At 35.9% G+C, this 24,635-nt stretch overlaps 1 protein-coding gene across 3 annotated transcripts in view; it reads left to right on the top strand.

Annotated features, from left to right (window-relative positions):
• LOC122216109 (WD repeat containing planar cell polarity effector) overlaps nt 1-24,635 on the top strand; it is a 351,781-nt gene that overhangs the window by 82,858 nt on the left and 244,288 nt on the right. For 2 of the 3 annotated variants that reach the window (XM_042932434.1, XM_042932435.1), the window contains exons 7-9: nt 9,321-9,435; nt 11,684-11,817; nt 15,419-15,610. In XM_042932434.1, coding sequence (XP_042788368.1) covers nt 9,321-9,435; nt 11,684-11,817; nt 15,419-15,610 — 441 coding nt within the window. The remainder of the gene's footprint in view (nt 1-9,320; nt 9,436-11,683; nt 11,818-15,418; nt 15,611-24,635) is intronic. The other variant, XM_042932436.1, reaches the window with a different exon arrangement.

Here is a 24,635-nt window from a genome sequence, read left to right as displayed (position 1 = left end):
CTTTGTTTTTGAAAAGTTTTATAGAAAAATACCAAAGACATATAAAAACTTAAAAATTCATCCGTAATCCCAATTTTTAACAAATCTATAAGGCTAGAAGTTAAAATTCATGCCTCCAGCTCCTAATTTCACCTCTTTGAGGTACCTAGTGTCAACAGTTTGGGGCATACTCTTTCTGACATTTTCTTGTATTTATGCAGATAATTTCCAAATACGTATATATACACATACCACACTGCTTTTTTCTAATAAAATGGGCTCTTGCTATTCATGTAGGTCTGTAAGTTTTAAAAATTCTGCCCTCCCCACTTCAACAATGTATCGTAGACTTGGGCAGAAAACTTATGATTAATTAAACTTATCTATCTTCTATGTTATCTCCATTCGTTTTCTTGTACTAACAACATTCACAATAACCAGACTCAGAAGCAACTGATTTATTAACTGCATGGCAGTTTATTAATTTATAGTGTCAGAAATATCTGTTATCATAGATTTTGTTCATTTGCTTGGGGCATTCCCACCTGATGGATGAATTACTCAAGAGACTAAATTATAGATAAGAAAGCTGATTGGTGAGCTGAGAATTAGAACAAAAGCAAGGAGGTGTTCTTACAGGATGTTTCTATCTAGCTATGGTAGCTCTCTGACTTGCCCTGCGGCTCTCTCTATCTTGACAGCTGGCATGAGTTATCACTCATTGCCCTGAACATGGTTAGAAACATACAGAACAGGCTTCCTCCAGGCTCCTGATATGAACTGTGCACTGCTCACTGCTCCATTTAAGATATCTGACCAGGTCTTCATTCATCGCCCTTTCTTTATGTGTGGAAAGTGTTGATTAGAATTTGAAGATCCTCCTGATCTGCTTGATGGAGGTAGGGAAAAACACCTTTGCCTCCACAGCAACTCATTTATGAGAACTTTCTTCAGGTGAGCCCCTGTGGAAGTGACTCACATAAACATCTTGTGACAACTACAGTGCCTCCACACATTGATTGCCAAATGTCCCCTGATAACCAAAATCACCCCTAGCTGAGAACCTCTGGTGTAGAGGGAGGCTGGTTTAGAGTAGAAAGAGCTAGAGAGGAAAGCCAGATGGGATATTACATGGAAGTCAACTGAGAAGTGAGGCTTAAGGATGTTAGTTCCTCAGTGGTGTGAGAAAAAATGTTGGATTTGTCCTATGTCTTGGTCTCTACTTTCTTACTAATTATGAGACCTTTCATTAGTTGCTTAACCCTCCTGATTGTGAATTAATATGAAGATTAAGCTTGTTACTATTATTTTTTAACTTGTGTTCTTTTTATGTACCAGAGTTGTACTGGCATTTTACACGCATTAGAACGTATCTAAAAGTACTCTGTAAATTATAAAATTTTGTACAAAAGTAGTGTGCTGTCTGGTATGTCTTCCTATTCACTTCTTACCACTGCTTTTATCCCTTTTGACCTTTAAAACTACTGGCAAATAGGGTATTTACCTTTGTACCCTTTGTGTGTGTGTGTGTGTGTGTGTGTGTGTGTGTGTGTGTGTGTGTGTGTGAATTTCACCATGATTATATTTTCTAGGAATGATCACTTTTATGTAATTATTATATATAAATATAAAAGAGGTGGATTGAAAATTACATTAGAGATTAAAATAGCATTGCCGGGGTGCTGGGTGGCTCATTCGGTTAAGTGTTTGACTCTTGATCTGGCTCAGGTCATGATCTCATGGTTTGTGGGAACAAGCCCCATGTTGGGCTCTGTGCCTACAGTGCAGAGCCAACTTGGGATTCTCTCTCTCCCTCTCTCTGTCCCCCACCCCCCTCCCCAAATAGATAAACTTAAAAAAAAAGTAACATTACTTGTAATAAGTAAGAAAATGAGATTTCTTATGATTGAAATAGACTTAAGCAAATTTCTAGGCATGTATCTATTTCATATATTGAATTACACCACACAAATCATTGGAAAACCCCTTTGTTAACACTCTGTATCCAGAAAAATACCTGTTTATTTCTTGTACTTTTGTTTCTTCTTCTTAACTCAATTTCCTTTGATGAGTCAATTAGATTTTTTTGTTCTTGTCTTAACTACATTCACTTTTGTTTCTCTACCTTAACAGTTTAGTCAGGTATTGTTTCCCTCTATACTCAAATGTTTGCTGAATGAAGGAATAAATTACAGAAGACATGTTATCCTTCTTCCAGCACGTTATCTCTTAAAATGATCAGTGACTCTACACTCTGATTTAGAGTTCCCCAATGTAAAATTGCTTGACTATTTATAGCTCTCAGAGTTTCTCCAGAATTTATCCCATGGATTGGATCGGGGGCAGGATTGAGTGAGGTGTCGACGTGATGTCAATTTACTGGACCGCTAGGGGAGTGGCTTTACAATGCTTTAAATATTTGCTTCAGCCCTAGAATTCACTCCAGTGGTCCTAATACTTTGTTGCCTCTCTGGATTGTAGTATTCAGCACCTGCTGTCTCCCACATGTCTGCTAATGATTATGAAAATCAATCTTTGCTGCCTGTTCATGACTTAATTTTCAGATTGTGAATTAAACCTGTCACTCATTGTTGATTTTTTAGTACTCACCTGGCCTACTTTACTTTTCATTTTCTCCTCAGATGTGATGATAATCACATGGATTTGGGATGGGGGAAAGTTTTCTTAACCAATGAGAACATTGAAATCAATGGACTTGTTTGTGATCACTATTACAAAATAGCTCATTCACAATACTATATCAGTTCTTTAGTACTAGAGACCAAGTGTGCTGCTTTTCTCTTCTCTGGCATATTAAACTCTCTCTTCTAGGAAGCAGCCATCTATCCTAACCAAAACCTGCACTTCTTGCTGAGATGAGGTCTTTTACTTTATTTTATATATATATTCTACTAACATGTGTTTTCCTTACTCACTGTTGTATCCCTGTCTATATACTTGGATTATATAGGAGATGCATATTTTGACCTGGTGAATGGAATAAAACTCAGGTTCTTGTGGTTGTTTATGTTTTGTTTTGATTAATGGTATCATCTGATATAATTTTCTCTTTCTTTTCCCTTTTCTTTTCATTTCCATTTAAGTACTGAATCTAAGGTTAGAAGAAATCATTTGAAGAGCCATCTAAAGATTATAGGAATCATTTCCCAGTTTCTTAAAGAGAAAAGCTCTTTGGTATGAGCTTATTAAAGAAAATGAGAAGGAGAAATGATAAAAGACAATGGAAAGAAACATGGACTGAGCAGAAATAATAAGGAAGATACTTCCTGTCTGGGAGGGTGTCTGAGAAAAGGACAAGTTTCATTTCCTGTTTTGCCTTAGTCATGTTGTACACAAAGAACAACATTAAAATTGGAACAATTTTGGGAAATCTCATGGGTCTTCTCATTGATTCATCATGTAGATCTATTCCCAAGCTCAGATCTATCTGCTTTATAGTGGTTTCCCTTTACTGCTGTCCTCTTTTTCATTTTCTGAGCTGTCAGAAATCTGCAACTCCTTGTAGTGGGATAGGACAGTATCTTAGTGCCCCTTTTCCTTCTTGTCCTGCCAAATCTTACAAAGGCCATTTTCATTTTGGTGAGTTAAAAACAACCTTTTAGGGAAACAGGTGGAAACACTTTCCTGTCTGAACTGGAATATTCATTTCTTGAACTTGAGACTATTTTTTCCTAATTCTGGTTATCTCCGTTACTCTACCCAGGAGTATCTTTGGCACCAGTACTTGGAAACTTTATGCTTTCCCACAGGTTGTTTTATAAAAATGCATTAATTAGCTTATTAATTTATCTATACTTTCTTATTTCAAAATCTGGTGTCAGAGATACCTCTAGGCCACAAGACATTTAGAGATAGGTAATGATGGACACACCTTGATCCTAATGAGTACCCAAACTAGGTTTCAGTAAGAGGGCTAATCTGATCTTTTAACAACTCTAAAGTTTGGAATGTCCCAAACCTCAGACCTTGGGCTTCTTTCTCTATCAACTTTTATTGATTGATTGATTGATTAAACAACAGATTTTTTTTTTCTTCTCACAGTTCTGGAGACTAGCATTCCAAGATCAAGGTGTTGTCAGGGTTGGTAAGGGTTTCTGGTAAGGCCTCTCTTCCTGCAGCTGTCTTCTTACTGTGTTGTCACATGGCCTTTCCTCTATGTGTGCACATGGAGAGAGGGAACTCTCTATTGTTTCTTCCTCTTCTTATGAAGATACCATAAGTTGTGGATTGGGGTGCCACCCATTTGACCTCTCTACTCCTTTTTTTAATTTTAAAAAATTTTTTAAATTTTTTAATTGTTTAAAATTTACATCCAAATCAGTTAGCATATAGTGCGATGATGATTTCAGGAGTAGAATCCAGTGATTTTTCCCCTACATATAACACCCAGTGCTCATCCCAACGCATGTCCTCCTTAATGCCTCTTGCCTTAATCTCCCCACCCACAACCCCTCCAGCAATCCTCAGTATGTTCTCTATATTTAAGAGTCTCTTATGTTTTGTCCCCCTCCCTGTTTTTATATTATTTTTGCTTCCCTTCCCTTAGGTTCATCGGTTTTGTGTCTTAAATTCCACGTATGAGTGAAGTCATATGATATTTGTCTTTCTCTAACTGACTAATTTCACTTAGCACTCTACTTCCTCTACTCATTTTTTAAGAAGAGCTTGTCCAGTTCCATGACTTTTAATACTACCTAAATGACTAAATGACTCCCAAATATATATTTGCAGCCCCCACTTCACCTTAAACTTCAGACTCATTTCTAATTGTCTACTCAATATCTCTACTTTTATGTCCATAGACACCATAAACTAACATGTCCAAAACCAATTTCTTGATTCCCCCTGAATAGTGTCTCCTTGGGTGTTCCGTAACTCATTAAACCCAGTTGCTCAGCCCCCACATTTTTTAGTTTTTCTCTCGTATGCCACACCCAGTCCCTAAGCAATTCCTAGTTGATCCTCTTTAAAATATATCTCAAATCTGTCCACATATCATTTCTTGTAGCATTGCCATTTTAGCCCAGCCATCATCTTCTCTCTCTTGCAGTAGTTTCCTAAGGTCTCCTTGCTTATACTCTTGCCCAGCCAGACCCCTCTTTAAAACATAAGTTAGGGGCACCTAGGTGGCTCAGATGGTTAGGTTTCTGACTCTTGATTCAGCTCAGGTCATGATTTCAGGTCTTTGGATTCTCTCTCCACCTCCCTCTTTCTGCTCCCCTACCCCCTGTCAAAAATAAATACATAAGCTGTAAACAAAACAAAACAAAACAAAACAAAACAAAACAAAACATAAATTAGACCATAATTCTCTGCTGCTTAAAACCGAGTGATTTCTCATCGACCTAACCTGGCCCAACTACCTCTCTAATTTTAGCCTCTGTGAATATCACTGTCACTCACTTCCCTCTAGCTTCTCTGGCCTAGCTTTCTTCAGTCATCCTAGGCACATTCTGACCTTAGAGTTTTTGCATTTGCTGTTCTCTGCCTCAGACTCCTTTTCTCCAAATAATCTGTGTCTTGTTCAGTCACTTCATTTGTGTCTGTACTCAAATGTCATCTCGTCAGGTCTTTTTCTTAATTAGTCATTCTGCTCAAAACAGCATTCTTCTAAAATCCCCATCCTTACTGTGCTTTATTTTTCTCTGTAATTCTTGCTGCTATTTGACATTATATCAAAACGTTTTGCCTGTTTCCTGTGTCCACACTAGAACGCAACTCCCTGAGGGGAGGTAGGGAAAAGGTTTTGTCTGTTATATTCACTGCTGTATCTTCAGTATCTAGAACAGGGCCTAGCTCATACAAATACTAATACAGATTTGTGAAATGAATGAATGAATGAATGAATAAGTAGGCTGTGCCAGTCCTTGGAAGGAAAGATTCTGAAGGAATGCTGAAACTCACTGGGCAGGATTCGCAATTCCCAAATCACTTCTCCTATCTCCGTGTGGTGTGTACTGTAGCATATGCACGTTTTCTTCCTGTACCTGGACATTTCCCCTCTGAATCCTTTCCAGCCTAAATTCCTTCTTTTACCTACTCTCACAGGTTGTACTTTACGTCTCCATCCCACTAAAGTGGTCATATAGAATTAGTTTTATAAGATAGCAGATGCTCATACATAGAAATAGCAACTACCATTAGGAGATGAGGGCCAGTTCATGATAATGTTGCTGAGAGCAGAAAATAAGGAACAAGAAATTTGAGAGACTTGGGCAAATTAAATTCCAGACTTCTGGAGGAAGTTGCAAATATCTTGGAGACAATATCTTTATGAAACCATAGCAAATGGGAAAGGTGACAAAAGATTGTACTGGTGATAACTCACCTGGAGTCTAGTGTACCATGTCTAGTATTGAGTCCAATCTGGGCGCAAGATTTTCAGAAAGACAAAAGAATGTGCTCAGAGATTGCAAATAGTATAGTGAGCACACATCATATGAGTACTGGCTGAATAACAGTAACAGTAGTAATTGCAGGGGCTCCTGGGTGGCTCAGTTGGTTAAGCATCTGACTCTTGCTATAGGCTCAGGTCATGATCTCACTGTTTTGCAATAGGGATTCTCTCTCTCCCTCTCTCTCTGCCCCTCCCTGCTCATGCTCTCTTCCCTCTGCCCCCCCCCCCCCCGTCTCGAAATAAATAAACTTCAAAAAATAGTAATAGTAATTGCAAACATTAATATGTGCCGGGCATTATTCTAAATACTACTTGTAAAAAGTTACTTAATGCTCTTCCTATGAAGTAGATATTACCTTTTCAGATGAGGTAATGAAGTTACAGAGAGGTTAAGCAACTCCCACAAGGTCACACAGCTAGTAAGAGGTAGAGCTAGTGCTGATTTCATTCTGATTTCGGAGTCCAGGCTTAACACTATGCTACTATCCTTTAGTATTTGAAAGTGTGCTATTGAAGAAAAACTTGGATTACTGTAGGAGTTCTTAGAAGGCATTATTAGCCTTTACCTCAAGCGTCACCACCTTCTCCTCAGTCTCTCCAGTCTCCCCTGTATGTACTCTTATAATAGGACCAGTAATAGCACTTTATTACATTTGTTTTCTTATATCTCTACCTCTATTAATCTATATTTCATCTATTTTGAGGATTATATTTTATTAACTTTTGAGCCACTAAATTCAGTTTAGTGCTTGGCATATAATCAACATTCAGGTTTGTTGAATGAAAAAAATGACCGAGTGATCTCTGAGTCGATTAGAACTGTCCAGTGGTAAGATAATGAGCTCCTGATCACTGGAAGTATTCAAGAATAGGCTGATCCTTGAAGGAATGCTGCAGAAGGAAAAGGAACTTATGGAAGTGGAAGATTAGACTAAGTTTCTTTTTAACTATGAATAATCAGATCCTATAATGAGTTAATTATGTTTTTTTCTCCAAACATTTAATTAGCACTTACTCTGTGCCTGGCATTGTTTAAGCATTGAAGGTACAAAGATACAAGTGGCCTAGCTAGTACCCACAAGGAGCTAGTAGTCAGTGAATAATTAAGAAAAGAGATGCTCAAGAGTATAGGTTAAGGTTTTGGTAGATAAAAATACATTTAAAATGGCAGATTTTAGAGATGTTTTGAACAAATGGGGAAGGGAGAGAAAAAAGCTGTTACATAGGGGAGAACTGGAAATGAAAGATGACCCTAAAATTACCTGCTTGAGAAGGGAGAATTTAGAAATAAAGACCACATGCTTTGTTGTTATTGGGGAATTCCCCAAAGGGAAATATCAGTGTTTTCCATCAAGGGATATTGCAGAGCTGGATGTAATTCAGTAGAGATTAATTAATTTCTGAATATTTTGAAATTCTTGGAACAAATGTTCTTCTCTTATTAGTCTCCCAAATGAATAAATATGATTACATCTTCCTTGTCCTCTGCACCCTATAGGGGCATTGATGTTAAATGGACAGTCTATTAAGTCACGGGGGACCCTTCAGTTTCTTTTCTTATTCCTGTGCCTGGAATCTGTTAGGCAATGGGGAAGTAGTCGTCTTTCTTTATAATAACCTGGTCCCTCGTGCTGCTCATCTTTCACACATGTCTAAATATGTCTTGACACAGAAACATCCTTTCTAGCTGGGACATGATATCTAGGTAGGTGGGGAATTCCCCTGTTTTGTTTAAAATCATAGTTGTCTTTGAGTTTGGCTAGCATGTTCATGATTAGTTTACTGACAATTGGTTTTTTTCTTCTTATACCATATGCTATTCCATGATTCATCTGCTTTGAGTCTGTTGCCTTGAAGGTGAAACAATTTCTTCCAATGTTGATATTTCATAATCTCATAGATAACAAGCATACGCATATGCATAGTCCTTTCAGAAGTTTTAAACATTTGGAGATGAATGAATTATGTTGCCACAAATGGGAAGGAGCAATATAAAATCATAATGGCAATATCCAGTCATCTCTTGTTGGGGGGTTGGGTGAACCCTGATATTGATAAAGCCTGAGTACTTTACTGTGTTTATCTCTTCTTGAGGAATTGTTTGTGGTATGTATTATTTATTTACGAATTTTAAAGTTTAACATTTTATTTTAATTGCCTTGATTTACATGTATTTTAATATTTTATTTTATTTTTTTTAGCGTTTATTTATTTTTGAGACAGAGAGAGACAAAGCATGAATGGGGGAGGGTCAGAGAGAGGGAGACACAGAATCTGAAACAGGCTCCAGGCTCTGAGCTGTCAGCACAGAGCCCGACGCGGGGCTCGAACTCACGGACCACGAGATCATGACCTGGGCCGAAGTCGGCCGCTTAACCGACTGAGCCACCCAGGCGCCCCATGTATTTTAATATTTTAAACTGACAAGATCTTTATTTGTAGAAGTGGGGTTTAAAGTCCAAATAAATTGTAACATACACTGTTTGTATTCTAATGGTTGCATCTTTTCTATATTTAATGTCTAGGAACAACTATTTGGAAATCGTCTTTTAATTTCAGATATAAAAAGTAATCTTTCAAAATACTAATAGAACACATTATATTTCTGAATGCAGTGCAAAGCATTTATCTCTCCATGAGTATTTTCTAAATGTTTAGATGATTAGACTTCTAATAAACGTGAACTAAACTCAGTTTCTGCACATAGCTTTGACCAATGCACTTCTTGTGTTGTATCATTTAGCCACCTTTTCCTATTTACTCAGAATGGCAGTAATTGTTTTCGATGAAGAAAAACTCTTTATAATTTCATGGTATAAATGCTGTGTAAATGTCTGTATAATTTATACATTTGAAGAGAGATTTTTGAAAGACTAATGCTCAGTGTATCTTCCTCCCACTCTTCCTCTTTACCGGGTTTTAGCTCCTCTTTGGTTCAGGTGTGCTGGTGTCCCTAAGCCTCTCTGGGCCGCAGCTGGAGAAAGTAGTGATTGACAGAAGCCTGGTGGGGAAGCTCATCTCAGACTCCATCAGTGATGGTAATTACCCCCATGTGCAAGTCAATTGCCTACATTAACAGTGGGGCAGGAGAAATAGTATGTCAACAGGTACACTAATTATTACCACTGGGGACTTGCAAACACAAGTAATCTGCTTATAATAGCATAGTTACAACCCCTGGGACAAATACAAGTTTTGACTAATATTTAATACCAAAGTTTTTGTCAAGTGTTAGGCTCATATTCTGAGTATTTTTCAGTTTTTCCTTTAAAAATGTGAATGTATTTTCAAAATAGGGTATTTTTTTTTTTTGGTGTGTGTTTTCAAAATTAGCCCCCTATTGTTGACATTTCAAATATTTTTCATTTTCAAATGAATTTTGAAAAAAATAACTCAAATGTGTCAACACAATCACCAGTAAAAAAAAAATAAGTCTGTAATTTGGCTCGTAGGAAGATTCTTTGTTACCAAAGTCTATGAATACTAACTTTTGAGAGAATTTGGGCAGTATTTCTAAATATCAAAAACCAATGCCAAATATACAAAGCTGGATTCTTTTAAGTATAACACAACCAGTATGTAATTGCCACAAAGCACATAAAAAAAATTTTTAAGCGAATTATTGAAAAGGTAGGATACTGACATTTATTGAGCCCTGAAAGGCTCTATACTATACCAACCTACTTATTTAATTAAAAAAACAACTTTATATGGTATAATTATCTCCATTTTATAGATAAGGAAATTGAAGCTAAGATACTAAGGAACATGCCCATGAATGAGATACTAAGGAACAGCCTGAAAATAACCAAACTGAGATTTGAACCCAGGTTCTAGCTACAGAGCCCATTTTCTTTCTGTTATACTGTGCTGACTCCTGAGGTTTTAAGCTTATATTCTTTTATTGAAGGTAAAAAGGTTTAAGAAACAGGTTGCATTATCATTAGAAATTGAAAATTGTCAGTATCTTAAATTGAATAATCAGAACAAAGTGTGCACCAGTGGAAAGGACAGAGGTGAGAACACAGAAACCTTCCTTCTGCTATGTGCTCTCACTAGCTACCACTGAATGACTTAGACACAATTTCATCATCTTAGAGGACAGCACTCGGCAGGATGGCTGTAATTAGCAACATTCCTGATAGTAATAAGCTGGGGGTAGGATTGTAAGTGTGCCATTTCCTCTTCCTTACAGGAACATGGTGCCGAGGAAGCTTCCGATGGAAAAAGTTCCGTTTTCATGTCTAATAATTGACCCCTTTGTTGACACTACGAATAAAATAGTGGCTGTGATGATTTTGTCATGTTGATGCTCCTCTATAAGAAATAAAAGACTTCCAACACTATTCATGTCTCTGAGATATCTTTTGTTACTTGTTTCTTTTATTTATACCCCAAATAATACACTCTCATGAGACCATGATAACAATGTGATTTCTTGGCAGTTCTCCAGATTCTCCTGTAATTGTGTAGATATACTGTTGGTTGCTGCTTGCACAGCCAGGGGTGTGGAAGTGAAGAAAAATATATGAAACATTGTATAATTTCATTATGCTAGGAACAATATAAAATATTTCTCAAATTCCTATTATATGTTTTTATCAATAATTTTTAATATTAGTAGCCCTTTATATAACTTATGAATATTAATTGTCTACCTACTAGTGTGCATAGAAATAAAGCTGTAGAAATCTTTTTGCTAATCTTCATTATTAGATATTAACTTACATAATGTGCATATTGAGTATAATATGCTTTGTTTTGTTCAGCTTGTATACCCTCAAAAAGAAAGTTCATTGATGAAAAATTTAAAATAAAAAAATACATAAGATTGGTGGAGAACACTGATCTATATCCCCTAAAAAAAATTAGTTTGTTCTCAGATGGTTTATATCATATAAATGCAGGATTAAAGGCTAAGCACAAAAAAATGTTTTCATCTTAGATTCAGTATGGAATAGTCTTTATTTTATGCTTTTCTAGCCCTAGTTCCAAATATATCTCATTTGGTGGTTGTCCCCAAACATCAGTGTATCATAAAATGGTCTCAGGATAAAAGGAAAAGTATCAAATCCATGCATCACTAGTTTGATGATTATTGTTTATTCATAGTATCTTTAATATCCTTGTAAAATAATGATATTTGGGAGACTAGTTATTTCAGTTGGTATTTATATTCTGAAAGTAGCTTTTTGTAATATTTCAGTGGAAAAAATTACTTCATTATCATTTTATTGTAACTTAGTATTTTACAGTATTTTATCAAATCTTTTTTTTTTTCCTTAGCTCTTCTTACAGACAACTTTATCATCTTATCATTTTTGGCACAAAACAAACTATGTTTTATTCAGTTTACCAAGAAGATGGGTTCTCCTGATGTAAACAAAAGACTGGAAAAACTCTCAGCCTTGGATTATAAGGTAGAGATTTCAATTTATAGTCATTTTATTAATTATTAAGGTATGCTAGAGTATCACATGGGCTGATACTATGTTCAGTATTTTTGAACAGTTCTAGATTTCTGGAAAACCAGAATTAATTATATGATTAGGGTTGATTTATTAAAAATAGTGGCTCTCCTACCTTTTCTGTTTTAATCTCATTATAAGGGTCTAATAATGACATGTTTGGTACTTATGGAAATCATAGACACATAAGAGAGACAAATTACACATTTGAAAATGTTTTTCTTTCTAAGGATAGTATATACAGCATTCTCATTTTTCCCTAAGACCTCATATCATCTTTCTAGGCAAGGATAGCTACTTTGGCTTCCATTTCACAAGAAAAGAAAGAAGAAAGAAGGCACTTTCAAAGGTTAATAGAAAAGTGTAATAAACAAGGGGAGGAAAAATACCCACCCCCCCCACCCCCCACCCAGCTATAACTGGAGAAGAATGCAAAACGAATTCTCCTTCATATGTTAGTATCTCTCCCTTCACTAACTCCAGGTAATTTGTTTCCTTGTATCAGGGACTTTACATCTGTTAAGGAAGGATTTTTATTTTAAATGATGTGTTTAATATAAGTTTTGCCACATTACATTTTAACTGCTTGGAAGGCATACTCTCTGCTAGGATGAGTATCTAATACATTTTCCAGGCTGTTTCAGTTCAAGGCCTCTTTTCAGGAATGACTTGTGTTTGCAAGATTGATCCAGCCTCTGTGACGTGGATTTGAGACAGTTCACTGTTCACTGGGAACAGAACTGATATAAAGCTTCCTTAAAAAAGATGCACACTTATGCCATACCCAGAGTATCTATCCGTAATAACGGCAAAGATTTTTAGAAGTCAGCTTTATGGCTTGAAACTTTGTGTGTGTGTGTGTTTGAAAAAGTAGTATTTAAGCTAACCTTTTGCCCTTTGGGATTATTTCTTACTGTGATTGAGATGATAGTGGTATGGGAAGGATTTAGTTTTATTTGGTGGAAACCTCTATTCTTATAAAAAATTTTTTTGACATGAGATAAAATATATTAAATGAGTTTTTCATTGTGGTAATAAACTAATTTGGTCATATTTGCCAATCTTGTGGAGCTTCTGTAGCATTTAATACTGATTTTCTTTACTTGGAAAATCAGTGGTACTCATGTATTCTATTTTGGTTAGTAAAAAAAACTGGTATTAGCACTCTTAATGGGATGCTATTTTCCAGGTTGGCTAATTGTAGATTTATTTGAAATGTTGTTTATTTACTAATACTGGTCTTTAAAATGTACCAATATGGAGTGAGTAAATAAATAAATAAATAAATAAATAAATAAAACGCTCCAATGTGCATTAACTCAAACTATTTAAAATGTTTTCAATGCTATTGTGTAAAATTTTTTATGACTAGTTCTCCATCTTAGATGTGATGGATAGCTTAGTACAGTCTTCTCAGCTGAAGGATCGTAGCTACCCATTAATGGGATCAGAGAGAAACTGCCAGGATGTCATCTTTTCTTATGAAGAGATGTGGAAAATAGACCTGGTATATGGACTCTTGCACCTTAAGTAAGGGAATTACTTGTTTGTTTATTCTTTATGCCTTTGGATTTGAGAATAACATGGGCACTCCATGTCTATGCATTGGACTATGCATGCAGGGAAGTAACCTGCTTCCCTTTGGAAGAGCCCATGGATTTCACTTTCTGGTTCAGTGTTTAATATATATATATATATATATATATATATATATATATATATATATATATATATATATATGTAATACTTAGTAAAAACTGCCATTTGTCTTTTGGAAGAATAATTTAAGAAACTTGTTCACTTTATTTGCCCTATTGACCATCATGATAGAAAACTGATGCCATTAAAACTCACAGGAAACAGAAAATTTCAGATAACATACATGATGTGCACTATGAGGACTGAAAGTGCCAGTTTCTTGTTTTAACTCTATTTTTTCATCTAGAAATTCCTAAATAATGTGTGACATGGCAATAGGATGTCAAAATATTGTATGTATATTTATAAAGACCTAGCTATCCCATTGTGGTATTCCTCTCAAATAAGAAGATAAGTAGTCAAAATAATAATATTGAGAGCATAAATATAAGAATTTGCACTTCAAAGCATAAGGTACATCTGTGTTGTCTGTCATTGCCCATTTGGATTTTAAAACAAAGAAATAGTGTATTTATAATCCTGTTTTTCTTTACAGCTGTACCATAATTCTTTCAGATTGAAATAATTTTGGCAAAGAAAATTGCAGGGTAAATATCCTGAATCTACTGACCTTTAACAAGTTTTCCAGGCTACATTTAAAAAATCCAATTCAATTTATTTAACAGTGAAGGGACAGTGCAAGGAGTTAAATGTTTACCATGAGAGAACAACACTGGTAATTACTTTGATTTCAGTTCCTTTTGATGTGCATTCAGAGGATGAAGAGGTCAATAATATTATGGCCATGCAAATAGAAAAGGGTTCCTTTTGACCATATTAAAAAAAATAGCAGAGGATTATTAAAGCATTAACCTTGATTTTAATGGCCTTGGTTGAGTGGTGAGATCACAATTTGGATGAGCCTGATTATTTACTAAATACAATACATAAATGCAACGGGTTCTTAACACCCATTGCACTCTGGCATTATCGCATTACTGCCATCCTTTGTTGCCTTGCAGACAGGAATATGAAAGCAATCTGTCATGTAGTGAGACTGGCTCCAGAAGCATTTCTCTGATAAGAAGACCCCCTGCCCTTTGCTAGTGTCTGGTCCAGTAGGCTTAGCCATGCGCTTAATCCCCAGAAAGTGGTTCGATTATTGCTGACCAGCAATGGCAAGATAGTTTTTTTTTTTTCTTCCAAGCTATCAACCTTCCATTAATTCCTTAAGCAGAAATACGGTGCAATCTATATTTCCTTGGCATGTGTCACCCAGATGGTGCCGTGCTTATGTTTTCAAATAACCATGTTCCAAAATAACATAGTTTGAATAATAAATTCTACAAATCCTTCCTAAGAAAGAGAAGCATAATTCTCAGAAGCTGCATAAACTTTTACGCATGATGCTGTGGCTTATCCCTTTATGCAGAATATATGTGTATATGTCTCATATATTCTTTAAAGTGATATTTGCCTCAAGTTGTTTTTCCTTTTATTGTTGTCAGTCATTGTTAACAAGTTATGTCTTAAACAGTAGTCAGATACTCTTGGTCAGCAGTACTGAACTTGTCATTTAATATAGCTGGTCTTAAATCCTATGTGTAGGTCGATGCTGTCAAGCAGCCATGACTGTACATTTTGGTATTGATTGGGATTGCTACAGCCAATTCCTCCCTAACTCACATTTCTCCTTTCCCTTTCCTCTGCTAAAAATGGGGAGAATTTTGAACATATGTCTTTTTTATATATGTGTCAAAAGAATTTGGTAAATTCTGACACCTCCTTAAGCACATGTTTAACATGCATATTTACTTGCATTTATCTACATTTACAGATGCTTTAATTTTTGTAATACATCGAGGATTTTGCATTAAAAAATGATTCTTATGTGCTTTTTTTTCTTAATCATTAGATTTCCTATTCTGAGATACCGGGCCCAGTAAACAGGACAGCAGACCGTCATCTAGCCATCAATTGTGTTCAAGATACAGTTGTTTGCTGGTGGCCGCTGGTCAGTGATGATGCTTGGCCTTGGGCCCCCATTTCTCCTGAGAAGGACAGAGCCAATCTGCTGCTCCTAGGTTATGCTCAAGGAAGACTGGAGGTAAATCTAAAGCAAACATATACATTTTATTGAAGAACAAATAAAATAGGATTATTAGTTTTTTTGATTCTGAAATAAAGATGAATACTTTTTTTAATGTATAATTTATTTTTCTAAATACTGAAAAAAGGAAAGTACATATAAAGTGGGATCCTTTAAAGTATCCTATCTGCAAGATAGACAGTTCCAGGGCTGGCCTGAGTCTCACAGTGATTAAGAACACAGGCTTCTGGGTTCAAATCCTAGCTCTGCCACTACCTAGCTCTTTGTCCTTGGGCAATTAATTAACCTGTGTGCACCATGGTTTTGTTATCTGAAAAATAGAGTTAACGAAGAAAAATAAGTTATGACATGCATTTAGAGCAGTATCTACATATGGTAAACTCTCAAACGCTGATCATTGTGTGATTCTTATTAATATCATTATTAGTACTATCATTACGGCTTGCCTATAATTTCTTGCTTGCCAAAGTTATGTTATCAATCACCTTCTTTAAACTTCAGTTAAGGAATCAGTAAACATTAGTCAAATGTCTATTTGGTAGAAGACTGTGGAGCCAAACCATGGCTAAGGCAAGAATTTATCAGGAGGGCTGTAGAGCTATGGCCTTCTCATCTGGTATCCTGCCTCAGACAGGAGCACCAAAAGGGTTAATCTAGGAGGCGAGGACAGTATTCTACCCTGTCTATTCCTGCCAGTGGTTCTACCATCATTCATTATTGTGAACCTACAGGTAATTTCAACTTGTACCAGTACTTTGAGTATGGAATTTGTTTTTCTTTTTTATAACTTAACAAAAGCAACCCTCCTTTATTCTTTTTTAAGTTTTTGCCTGAGTAGAATATAGACAGTTCAATTTACAGATGATTTGACTTACGATTCTTGACTTCACCAGGATGTGAAAGCAATTCACATTTAGTAGAAACCATACTTGGAATTTTGAATTTTGATCTTTTCTCGGTGTAGTGATAGGTGATAGGATCCTCTCTCATGATGCTGGACAGTGGCAGACAGCGCAGCTCCCAGCCAGCCATGAGATCACAGCCACATACCCTTACAACCATTCTGTATCCATAAAACCATTCTGTTTTTTGCTTTCCGCACAGTATTCAGTAAATTACATGAGGCTGTGTGTTAGATGATTTTGCCCAATTGTAACCTAATGTGAATGTTCTGAGCGTGTCTAAGTAGTTGAGGCTAAGCTGTGAGGTCCAGTAGGTTAGGTGTATTAAATGCATTTTCAACTAAGGATATTTTCAACATATGATTGGTTTATTGGGACGTGAATCCATCCTAAGGCAAGGAATAACTGTAGTATACATCTATATTTTCTCTAAATTTATTACCATTTAGACTTTATGAAGTATTTCTCGGAGTTAGTATTCTGAGATACAATGAGCAAGTCCAGGTTTTTTCTGTCCCTACCTACTTTTTCTGGTGTTATAAACTTCCAGGCTATCTTTTAAGACTGTAGAGTCCTTTCTAATTAATTAATTTGCCTTTTTCTGGAACTTTTCCAATTTTGTTATAGTAACTAAAACTACTTATAATGCTTTAGGTGTGGATTTTGTGAGGCTAAGGAAGTGCTTTGTTCCTATTCATTGGCTTTTCATGCCTACTGTTTTATTGATCTTGGGTTCAGAAGCTAATTGAGTAAAAGAGTTCATCAAAATGACTGTAATAAAGCTAATTAGAATTCTAAATGTTCTGTCTTAGAATAAAGGTAAAAGTAATTTAGCTAAACTTTACACAAATTACCTGTATGTGAAATGAATGTACTACATGAAATTAGGAGTGCTTAAAGGGTATACATACGTTTTATATACCTCATCTCCTGGTGTCATCTAGATGATGTCCTTTGGAGTTAGACAAACTTGGTTTACCTGTTGGTCAGACGATATACATACTAACTGTCTGACATTAATCAAGCTTACTGCCTCTAAGCTTCTGCCTGCTTTTAGCTAATTTTGTGTTCTTTGGCCTTGGATAGATAGCCTGTCCTCTCAGACTTTAGTTGTCTGTTTTTAAAATGATAGATTTCAACCAGATAGATCACCTCTTTAGGTCTGTAATAGCTCTAAAAAGTGCTCATCTGGATTCTGCACAGGTCTGATTTAGCCATTGCTTGCTAAAATGCCTTTAGCATAACTAACAGCGTCAGCATTGAAAAGCCCACATTGACTGGCCCTGACCTACCTTTCCAATGTTACTTCCTTATGCAAACCTGTGTTCTAGCCAAGTGGTTTGTTTACTCACTGCCTTTATTTTTCACGTCCTGCCTATACACATTACACAAGGAAGAAAGGCCCTTCCTTCTGTTTCTACATCATTTGACAACTATTGAGCATGACCCTGAAGTAAACACTGTATTTCATTACAGGGAATATGAATACAAAAAATAACCCTGCCTGCAGGGATCTTAGTGTCCACCAATGAGAGACAAATATGAAAACATGTAGGTGCACTAAGGCATTAAATGATGCTGTGGATAGAGTATGTATGTGTATGCTATATAGTAGTAGCCAGTACAGAATGATTGATTCTACTTAGATAGTAAGGAAGAAACATTAAAGGGGCTTTACAATTTGCTCAAAAATGAGATTGGTAAGCAATTTTACTTTCTTTTACTCTCCTTTCTAAGTTCCATATGAAGGTTGTACTAGACCTATGGAATGATTTGGCTAGCTTTTTCTTTTTCTCATCTTTGAAACAGTACCAAAAGGAATTATCTGATGTTTGAGTGTTTGGTAAAACTCACATATGAAATTTGCCTGGGTGTGGTGTTTTAAAGGAAGGGTTGCTTATTTTTCAGGAATTCTGTTTTTTCCTTAATTTGTATTTCTGGAAAATTATCCATTTTATGTAACTTTTTAAATAGATTTTCATAAAGTTGTACATGATACACGTGATTTTTTTGTTCAAATTTTTATTTAAATTCTAGTTAGTTAACATACAGTGTAGTATTAGTTTCAGGAGTAGAATTCAGTGTTCATCACTTACATACAACACCCAGTGCTCATCATAACAAGTGCCCTCCTTTAATACCCGTCAACCATCTAGCCCATCCCCCACCCACCTCCAGCCATCAAGCCTCAGTTTGTTCTCTGAGAGTCTCTCATGGTTTGTTTCCCTTTGTTTTTCTTTTCCCCAGCTCTTTTATATGTTCATGTGTTTTGTTTCTTAAATTCCACATACGAGTGAAATCATGTGGTATTTGTCTTTCTCTGACTGACTTATTTTGCATAGCATAATACACTGTTGCTCCATCCACGTTGCAAATGACAAGATTTCATTCTTTTTGATGGTTGAGTAGCATTCCATTATATATATATATATATATATATATATATATATATATATATATACACATACACACACACACACATATATGTATATATACTCAGCATATATATATATATATATATATATATATATATATGCACACACACATACATTCATACATACCACATCTTCTTTATCCATTCATCAGTCAGTGGACATTTGCCTCTTGCCGTAGCTTGGCTATTGTTGATAATGCTGCTGTAAACATTGGGGTGCATGTGCCCCTTTGAATCTGTATTTCTGTATTCTTTGGGTAAATACCTAGTAGTGCACTTGCTAAATTGTAGGGTAGTTCTATTTTTAACTTTTTGAGGAACCTCCATGCTGTTTTCCAGAGTGGCTGTACCAGTTTGCCTTCCCACCAACAGTGCAAGAGAGTTCCCCTTTCTCTGCATCCTCACCAACACCTTTTGCTTCTTGTGTTGACAATTTTAGCCATTCTGACTGGTGTGAGGTGGTATCTCATTGTGGATTTGATTTATATTTCCTTGATGTTGAATGATGTTGAGCATCTTTTCATGTGTCTGTTAGCCATCTGTGTGTCTTTGGAAAGTGTCTGTTCATGTCTTCTGCCCATTTCTTCACTGGATTATTTGTTTTTTGAGTGTTGAGTTTGATAAGTTCTTTATAGATTTTGGATACTAACCCTTTATCAGATAAGTTATTTGCAAATATCTTCTCCCATTCTATAGGCTGCCTTTTAGTTTTGTTGATTGTTTCCTTCACTGTGCTGAAGCTTTTTGTTTTGATGAAGTCCCAATAGTTCATTTTTGCTTTTGTCTCCCTTGCTCCTGGTGATGTATTTGTACGTGATTTTTAGCTATTCATCAATGATTGCATAGTTAATGCCCCCCTTTTCACTCCTACTATATATTAAGATACATAATTCCTTTTTCTTTTTTTAAGCAAGAGTAGCTTTTACTTGGATTTGGCCTTTTCAGTCTATCAAAGTTTAGACTCTTGGAAAAATTTGCAAAGATTTCTTTTTCAGGGAGTGCCTGGGTAGCTCAATCAGTTGAGCACCCGACTTCAGCTCAGGTCATGATCTCATGGTTTGTGAGTTCGAGCCCCGCATTGCGCTTGCTGCTGTCAATGGAAGCCAGCTTCAGAGAGATCTTGTGTTCTCTTTCTCAAAAATAAGTAAACCCTTAAATTTTTTTGCTAATGTTTATTTATATTAGAGAGAGAGACAGAGCGCAAGCAGGGGAGGGGCAGAAAGAGAGGGGGACACAGAGTCTGAAGCAGGCTCCAGGCTCTGAGCTGTCAGCACAGAGCCCAGCGCAGGGCTCAGACTCATGAATGGTGAGATCATGACCTGAGCCGAAGTCGTATGCTCAACGAACTGAGCCACCCAGGAGCTCCCAAAATAAGTAAATCTTTTTAAAAAGTTAGTAAAGAAAAAAGATTTCTTTTTCAGACCCTCGTGTGAACTTCCATATGCAAAAGACATACGCATATGTCTTTGGACGAAATCTCTAAGGAAATAATTATTTCTTTTTTTCCCATTGAGGACATAATTTTTAACTATGAATTAATTGTAGCACATTTTTTAGACTATCATGAACAAAAACCACTAGTCGATAAAAGCGGTATTCAGACATATGTCTTTAAATTTTTTTCACTGGTCACCAATAGACTTCTTGAACCAATCATCAGAATAAAAGATACAATATACTTTTTTTTATTTTTAAATATTTTGTACTATACTTTTTATTTATTTATTTTTTAATATGAAATTTATTGTCAAATTGGTTTCCATACAACACCCAGTGCTCATCCCAACAGGTGCCCTCCTCAATACCCATCACCCACCCTCCCCTTCCTCTCACCCCAATCAACCCTCAGTTTATCAGTTCCATAAAATTCAAACTAAAAAAGTAGCAACCTCATAGAAAGGAAATTTAGTCATTGCATCTGTTAAAAAATAGAATTTTTAGGGGTGCCTGGGTGGCTCAGTCAGTTAAGCGTTGACTTTGGGTCAGGTCATGATCTCACAGTTTGTGGGTTCACGCCCCGCATCCGGCTCTGTGCTGTCAGCTCAGAGCCTGCCTCGGACTCTGTGTCTCTCTCTGTCCTTATCCTGCTCCCACTCTCTCTCTCTCTCAAAAATAAATGAATAAACAGTAAAAAAAATAGAATTTTTAAAAAGCATTTCCCATCTAAGTTCAATCAGAAAATATAATAATAAGCTTTTAGTTGGAAAGTGGCAAGATCCTAGAGTCGTGGTTCCCAGCCTTGGCAACACATTACAATCACCTGCAGAGCTTTTACAGAGGAGCCCACCCAGACTAGTTATATCTGAACCTCCTGAGAGGGAGGAGGCACCAGTATTCTTTAACAGGTTCCCTAGGTGATTCTCATGTACATCCAAGTTAAGAGTCACTGCTTTACAGCAAACTAAAAAAAAAAAAAAAAAACATCATTTTTGCATAACAGACCATGGAAAGGATAAAGCCCACATACTGAACCAAATGAGAGTTTTAACAGTAGATTCTAAGTAGAAAATTGGCTTACCAAGCAGCTAAAAAAAAAAGAAAACAAAGGAAACATAGAACTAAGCTCTCTGTGACTGAATTATCTGTCTTTCGGAGGAGGAACATTTTTTAATTTATTTTATGGATATTAGAAAACTCCTGGTCTAATTTCACACTGCAGAGCTCTAAACAACAGCACATATCTTAATTAGAAGCAGAGAGCAGAGAGAGTTATGTAGTCTAGGAAAAAAAATTTCTTTGAAAAATATACAATAGATAGTGCGCAGAGAAAGAAATTTTTATCAGTAAATTCATTTTAAAACAGCTTTTAATGGTGTGTGTGTGGATTATCATATATAACATGGTAATCATTTTTATTTAAATTCCACATACTCTTTATGTATTCCTTTTTAGAAAGTTATTATAGTCATCACAGAACTATTTAATTCATTCACTTTGTCAAAAATGTGATGACTACACAACTAATTCTTCCCTTACCTTTGTATTTGAGCAGGTATTTTAACTTTTCAGCTATATGGATTAGGTAATGCTTTCTGAGTATGATGGTAATTTCAAGCTGTATTACTCAGAAGGGGTCACTGAATTTGTTTACCAATTTAATCAAAACCACATAAGCATAGCTATTAAACCTTACAACTTGTAGTCAGGGATAGGGAAATATAACCTCACGAAGATAACCTTTTTCCCATAAAACTTAAAACTATTTTTGCAGTGATTAAGAGGAGCAGCAACTAATGAAAAAGTAAAAATGAGACGAACTTTCAATATGGCATAATTTGATTAAAAAAACATTCAGAAAGTGTTGTAAATGCATTCAACTGAAAAGCCAGAATATTTGAGAAACGTCTCTTCCAAAGAAATGTATGTACTGTGTTAGCTTTCAACTACATAACAAAGATTTTATATTCTAGGGATGGTAGCTTTTAAAAAAAAATCTCTTTATTATAAAAAAAAACATGCATAAAGATAACCACATGAACTAAATGTATAGTTTAATGAGCTATTACAAAGGAAATACCCCTGGAACCACACTCAAGTCAAGAAGTAGAACTTTGCCAGGTGCCCAGAAATACTATGAATGTACTCTCATGATTTCAACCCTTCCTGTTCCCCAAAAGTAACCTCTGTCATGACTTTTAATCACTTTCTTATATACCCATATAGTTTTTATCACCCTAATGCATCTCTTAAAACTTTAGTATTATCCATTTAAGACACTTCAGGGTGCCTCAGTCAGTTGAGCGTCTTTGGCTCAGGTCATTATCTCGCCATTTGTGAGTTCAAGCCCTGCATTGGGCTCGCTGCTGTCAGCACAGAGCCTGCTTTGGATCCTCTATCCCCCTCTCTCTCTGCCCCTCCCCCCTTCAAAAATAAATACACATAAATTTTTTTTTTAAAAACCACTTTAATGTTTCTCTTTTAATATACAAATCCCCCTCTCCATTGCTTTCTTTTCCTTAAAATTTATCTTTTGAAACTGCAGTGTCTCATAGTGTGGATTTTGTTGTTTGCATAATCATGTGGTTCAACATGTTTCTCTGTCTTTTGAAAATTCTGCAAGTTAGTGTTGGCAAGACTGTGGGGCGGTGTGTTCTTTTCATCAGAAGGCACGTAACGTCAGGTTCTCTCTTGGTTGTCTCTCTTCTTTGATGTTAGCAGCTACTAATGCTCAGTGCCTAGATCCATTAATTCATTAGGTTGCAAATGATGATATTCTAATTACTAGTTTTTCATTTATTAATTGGGATACTTTTATAGATACTTCTACTCATTTCCTATTTGTTTTCCTAGTGGTTGAATTCATGTATTATAATCAGGATAAATGTCTGTTTCTTTTCTTTTGTTTACTAGTTTTCAAGATAATGAGTTGGTTCCTTATCACTCCCTGAAGATAACCAATTAGTTTTGGTTTTTAAGTAGCATTGATAATTTATGAATTTAAATATATTTGATTTGATGAGTTTTATAAATTGTAGTCGTTATCCTATTGAAAGCTCAAATTTGTCTCATATTTGGAGCCTCTACAAGTTGGTTCCTCTTTTTGTCATGACCCCAGTAGTCTTGGGTAGCTTCCCTGCTATTTGCTATGATAGTATGTTTCATGCTCATCTTAAACATTTCCTGCCTCAGATCTGGAATTAGCCATTTCTTTAATAAGCTCTGGTTTCTTTTCATGGAAAATGGTATTGTAAGCCCAAGTTTGGGAGCTAGGGATAAAGTGTTGTTATTGGATTGGGCATTATTTCTAGGTATCTTTAGTAGGATGAGCTACATATTTTATACATATATATATATATATATATATATATATTCAGAGTGAGTTCACATTGTTACTTCTAACTCAAATTCAGGATACAGGGTTTTAAATTTAACCTCTTCTATATTACATCTGTATCTCCTCTTTTTCATACAAAAATCCTAGTTTTCAGGGACATGGGAGATGAATTATAATATCTCACAATTACTTGCTTACTTTATGTCACAGTATACACTTAACAGTCTGAGAATAATCCTACTAATACTACCACTACTAATATAAATTACTGAGAATATTCAGAAACTTTTTGCCTATGTTTTTATCAATTTTTTCCTTTGCATTTAAAAAAAAAATTTTTTTTAACGTTTATTTATTTTTCAGACAGAGAGAGACACAGCATGAACGGGGGAGGGGCAGAAAGAGAGGGAAACATAGAATCGGAAGGAGGCTCCAGGCTCTGAGCCATCAGCCCAGAGCCCGACGCGGGGCTCGAACCCGTGGACCGTGAGATCGTGACCTGAGCCGAAGTCGGACGCTCAACCGACTGAGCCACCCAGGCGCCCCTCCTTTGCATTTTTAAATAGTTGTACTTTATTTACATTATTGGAGCATAAAGTCATTACATACAATGCTCTCTCGAATTCTCATCTAGTCATCCATAGGTTTTTGGTTTTGCTATTTAGTTGAACTGTTTCTTTCATGTAGGGATTTAGAGAGATTCAAAAACTATAGTGCCACCATCACCACTTTGCCAGAATCAGGGATGCTATACTCATGGTCATAATAAACACTTAGTTTTTTTTTTAAGTAAGCTCTCCACCCAACATGAGGCTTGAGCTCATGGCCCTGAGATCAAGAGTCGAATCCTCTACCCACTAAGCCAGCCAGGTGTCCCGATAAACACTTAGTTTGAACCAGCCCTCTATAGCT

Source organism: Panthera leo, chromosome A3 (assembly GCF_018350215.1).
Source record: "Panthera leo isolate Ple1 chromosome A3, P.leo_Ple1_pat1.1, whole genome shotgun sequence".
NCBI classification, from domain to species: Eukaryota; Metazoa; Chordata; class Mammalia; order Carnivora; family Felidae; genus Panthera; species Panthera leo.
This window is presented reverse-complemented; position numbering and strand designations above follow the sequence as displayed.